General features: G+C 43.5%; 1 protein-coding gene across 1 annotated transcript; it reads right to left on the bottom strand.

Moving 5' to 3' along the window:
- Positions 1 to 1,890: 1,890 nt before the first annotated feature.
- On the bottom strand, positions 1,891 to 3,247 carry LOC127042046 (olfactory receptor 10A7-like). Its single transcript, XM_050935711.1, has one exon. The coding sequence runs from the start codon at positions 3,245 to 3,247 to the stop codon at positions 2,309 to 2,311; it is 939 nt and encodes a 312-aa protein (XP_050791668.1). The 3' UTR covers positions 1,891 to 2,308.
- Positions 3,248 to 4,739: the final 1,492 nt, after the last annotated feature.

The following is a 4,739-nucleotide window of genomic DNA, read 5'->3' as shown; positions in this document are numbered from 1 at the left end:
TGTGTGTTCTCTCTTTCTCTCTTCTTTCACACACCAGCCTGTGCTCAGCCAAACCCTTCTGCCCACTCAGTCCAAATTCCTGGGCAGGTTCACACACTGTTTGTCTTAGGTGGAAGAGGGGGCTTCTGATGAACTCATCCTGACATTTATGTGAATAGAAGGGGTGTCCACACATCAGTTAGAATAAGATTTTTAACTCAACCATAACAAGATTTGGTCCAGGTCATAATGACATCCCTCACCTCAGGGAAGGTGCAGGCTTGATCCCCCCTACAACATCCACACAGCTATTTTTAGCATGCTAGGACAAGTCCTGCTAGCACGAGTCTACCTACCCAGCCTGGGAGGCTCACCTTCAGCTCCTGTGTAGACGACCCTCAGTGACGCAACTACTGTCATGCCTTCAATTAGTTTCTGTGTATTAATTTGAATCAGAGACCTATGGATTAAAGTACTATTTAATGGGTAGAATTTTCAAAAGCACCAAAGTGACTTCAGAGCTTAAGTTTCCCCTTTCAGAAGGACCTAAGGATGGGGGAATCTGTGTCTCATAGAAAGTCAATGAGATTTATGCTTCTAAGTCAGCTAGACACTTTTGGAAATTTTACCCAATGTGCTTCAGGATGAAAGAAGCTAATACTTTTCAAATATGCCATGAGTAGTATTTCCTCCATGCCTATCTGCTGGTTTTGAACTTGACATTGATTTTCTTGTTGTTGTTGCTGTAGCAAAGAGGTTGCATCAACACAAATCATTCACATCATTTATTTTATTTTGATAGCCATTAATCTGTTTTGGGTCTGACGCACTGGGTCTTAGGGAATGTGTACATTGCAATGTTAGCCCAAACTCAGGCTTGAGGATTTCAATCTGACAAACACACATTCAACCACCATTCTACACCTTTTGAGAAGATAATTAAGCCTCCTTTTGACATGGCCTCTGATCAAGATATGGTTTCATATGCCCCGGCAAAAGGAGGTATATGGGATCCCCTAGAATAACCATGGAAACAGTGATTCCATTAATGACATTGTCATTTGGAATAGTGTTCCAGCCAGTCCATGAAGGTAGATGCCTGGCTGACAGAAAACCCTGGCATCAGGAACTGTTCCAGGGCAGCCCACGTTGGCATCCATAACTTTGCCTCTGTGGTCCCCAATGGCCTGAACACCCATGGAGTAGTACCTTTTACGGTGTCTGTACTCTGGCTCCTTGTGTACATAAAATCATGGCCCCAGTGCAATTTCTGGTTATCCCAGGTCTTCATGAGGATGGGGTACCACCAGTCTGTGCTTGTGGCCCTGCTTCAGAAGCACCAATCTACACAGGGGACATCAGAGACTCTCCCAAGACCCATGAGCAGAATCAGCCAGTTTGAGTCTGCCAGGTCTGTATCACCCTAATCCTCCTCCAACAGATGCCTTCTTCTTACAGGTCAGAAAATGCCCCTGAAATGTCCACCAGTGACTCATGAAAGCTCTGCCCATTGCCTGAAACAGGAGTGAAAGCACAAGCAAGACAAGTGCTTCAAATGTTGACTGTGATGGGTTAGATCAAAGAAACCCTTCTGGGAGCTGCGACCTGAGTGCCCAGACTACTTCTACCTCTGCTTTCTCTGACAGCTCAGGACTTCAGCATCTGTCTTGCTGAGCCAGCTATTCCCATCTGCTCCAACAAAGACCCAGGGTCTGAATTACTTGTCCCAAAGCTGCAGGTTTATGAAAGCAGCTAACAGAAGTGTGCTTGTCTTTAGCGTTCAGATGCCCCCAACTCCCAATGAGGTCTAAATCCAAATAAATCAGTTTAACCCTGTATAAAGCTTATGCAGAACAAACTCATACATTGTTCACCCTCTATAACACTGATAGAGAGATATGCACACTTGTTTGCCCATCAAGTATTTATACATACTCTGGGTTAATTAATAAGTATAAAGTGATTTTATTCAATACAGAAAATAGGATTTAAGTGGTCCCAAGTAGTAACAGACAGAAAAAACTAAGTCACCAAACAAAATAATATAAAACGAGCAAATCTATGTCTAATCCATCTGAATACAGATAAGATCCTCGCCAATTCCAGAATGTTCCCTTTTACAGACTAAACTCCTTTTAGGCAGTAGCAAATATCAGCTTTAGCCACGGATGGGAATGTCATCAACCCAAAACATAGCATGTCCTGACATTCCCCAAAGCAGTTCCCATTGGTGTGAGGTTGGAACTACTAGATGTCAACTTTCTTACTCGTTAACCCAGATAGGTTCCTTCACAGATCACTCCATCTGAATTCATTTGAGCAACATGTATTACAGGATGACTTTTCTCAGGGCCTCCTTCACCTCTTTGTTTCGCAGGCTGTAGATGAGGGGGTTGATCATGGGAGTCAGGACTGTGTAGAAGACAGAGAACACTTTGTTCAGGGCTTTTAGTGTATTGGTTTTTGGCAGCAGATACACAGTCATTAGGGTCCCATAGAAAACTGTAACCACAATGAGGTGAGAGGAGCAGGTGGAAAAGGCCTTTTGCCTCCTGGTAGTGGAAGGGATTCTCAGGATAGTAGCAATGATACAAACATAGGATGTCACAGTTAATAGAAATGGGCAAGGCGTGTTTATGGAGGTGAGTATGAAACTAACCAGTGTGATCAGGCTGGTGTCACTGCAGGAGAGTTTTAGCATTGGAGAAAAATCACAAAAGAAATGGTCAATTTCACTGGGGCCACAGAATGTTAATTGTGACAAAAACCACATTGTTATTACACAAGTTAGAAATCCACTTATCCAAGACCCCGCTGCTAGCTGGAGGCACAACCTGCTGTTCATCAGGGCTGCATAATGCAGGGGGTTGCATATAGCTAAATATCGATCATAAGACATCGCTGCTAGGAGATAACATTCTGTAGCTGCCAGAGAACCAAAGCAATAAAGCTGTGCAAAACAGCCACTGACAGAAATGGTTCTGTCTCCAGTCACGAGACTGACCAGTAACCTGGGCAAGATGGTGGAGGTGTAGCAGGTCTCCAAGCAGGACAAGTTCCCCAGGAAGAAATACATGGGGGTGTGAAGGTGTTGATCAGCCACAACTAGCGCAATGATGAGGATGTTCCCAGACATGGTCACAATGTAGATCACCATGAAAACCAGGAAGAGAAGGATCTGCAGTTCAGGGAGATTCCCGAATCCAAGGAGGATGAATTCTGTGATGATCGTTCGATTGTCCTCTTCTGCTTGCTCTATGAGGTGCATCTAGGTACCAAGGAAAATACTAAAACTCAGAGAAGGGACTTTGAAAAGGAGAAACATTGCATCAGCTTAAGCAAGTGCAGAAGGACAGATATCCAGAGGCATTTAAGCACCAAAGTTGCAGATAGGCACCTAGTGGGATTTTCAAAAGTACTTAGGCAACCAATGTGCCTTAAGCTCAGATTTTTCAAGCTATTTAGGTGCTGCAGCACACAGCATTGCAATGCCCAAGCCTAAATCTCATTTTCCCAGCTTTAAGCTCTGAGAAGTCTACAGTCTATTGACAGCCAATGGGATTTAGACTCCTCCATGCATAAATCCCTTTTGAAAATGAAATTTAAGCTCCTAAATCAATTGAGCGTTGTTGCAACACAGAGCTCAGCAACCTCTAAATAGCTTTAAAAATCTGAGCCTGAGGGCTTTGCTGAATCAGGATCTTAATTCAAGGTATGCAGAGCCACAAAGGATCTGCTGTTCTTCAAAGGATGCTAGCCACTGGCAAGTTTTAGCCCACACTAAAAATGGTCAGCGGCGGTAAGAGAGAGTAAAGGAATGGATTTAACAAGAACGATCTCACAGCCTTTCCTCACATGAATAAATCTATGAGGTCTATTTCTGATCTCCCATACTGTTTTTTGCAATATTAACTTCTGCCGGAGATCCTCCCATTTTACAGCTGCCCAGGTAAGGTCAGAGCTAGGAGCTGTAAATTCTGAGTAGTCAGACAGACAAAGCCTTTGTAGTTCAATTGTTTTCCTAGTAGGACACTGCATGGTCTAAGGTCCTTAATCAGCCTTCACTATGTGACTATTCCCAAATACTCAAAACAATGGAAGTGTGTTGGTTACAGGCCGAGCAAAATTGTGGTATCTGAGCATCTCACAGTCCTTAATGTATTTATCCTTACAATACCACAGTGAGATTGGAAAAGGTTTCTGTGCCCATTGTACAGATGGAGAACTGAGGCCCAGAGGGACAGTTTGATAAGATACTTAGTGCCTAAAAATGCAGAGCAGTGCCCAGTGGGATTTTACAAAGTCCTTGATCAGCCTCAGTGCCTAACTCCCATTCAAGCCAAAGGATATTAGATGCCTAATCTGCTTAGATGTTTTTCAGCATTCCACTTGGTGCCCATCTATATCATTTCGTGCCTCAACACCTTTAAAATCTGGTCTGAGCAATTCCCCCAAAGGGCCCCAGGGAGCCTGCTGGAGAACAGAGAATTGACCCCACATGTCCAACATCCCAGGTATGCCCCCTATCCAAATCTATCCAGAGCTATAGCTTGCCACATTGTTCAGTTTCCTGAATTACTCAATGATCTCTAGTGAATTCCAGGAGACAAATGCACATTGTATAAAAAGGAAATTGTTTCATGTCTGAGTGCTAAAGGTGTTGTCTGTTAAGTTGATTGGGTCACTCTTGATTTGTAGGTGCACCTGATGAAGTTTCTCTGTCCAATTCATTAGTCCTTAACCTCTTACATGTCCCACCT

This window comes from Gopherus flavomarginatus, unplaced genomic scaffold (genome assembly GCF_025201925.1).
Source record: "Gopherus flavomarginatus isolate rGopFla2 unplaced genomic scaffold, rGopFla2.mat.asm mat_scaffold_2040_arrow_ctg1, whole genome shotgun sequence".
Classification (NCBI taxonomy): Eukaryota; Metazoa; Chordata; order Testudines; family Testudinidae; genus Gopherus; species Gopherus flavomarginatus.
Note: the sequence above shows the minus strand (reverse complement) of the source record. Positions and strands in the feature narration are given on the sequence as shown.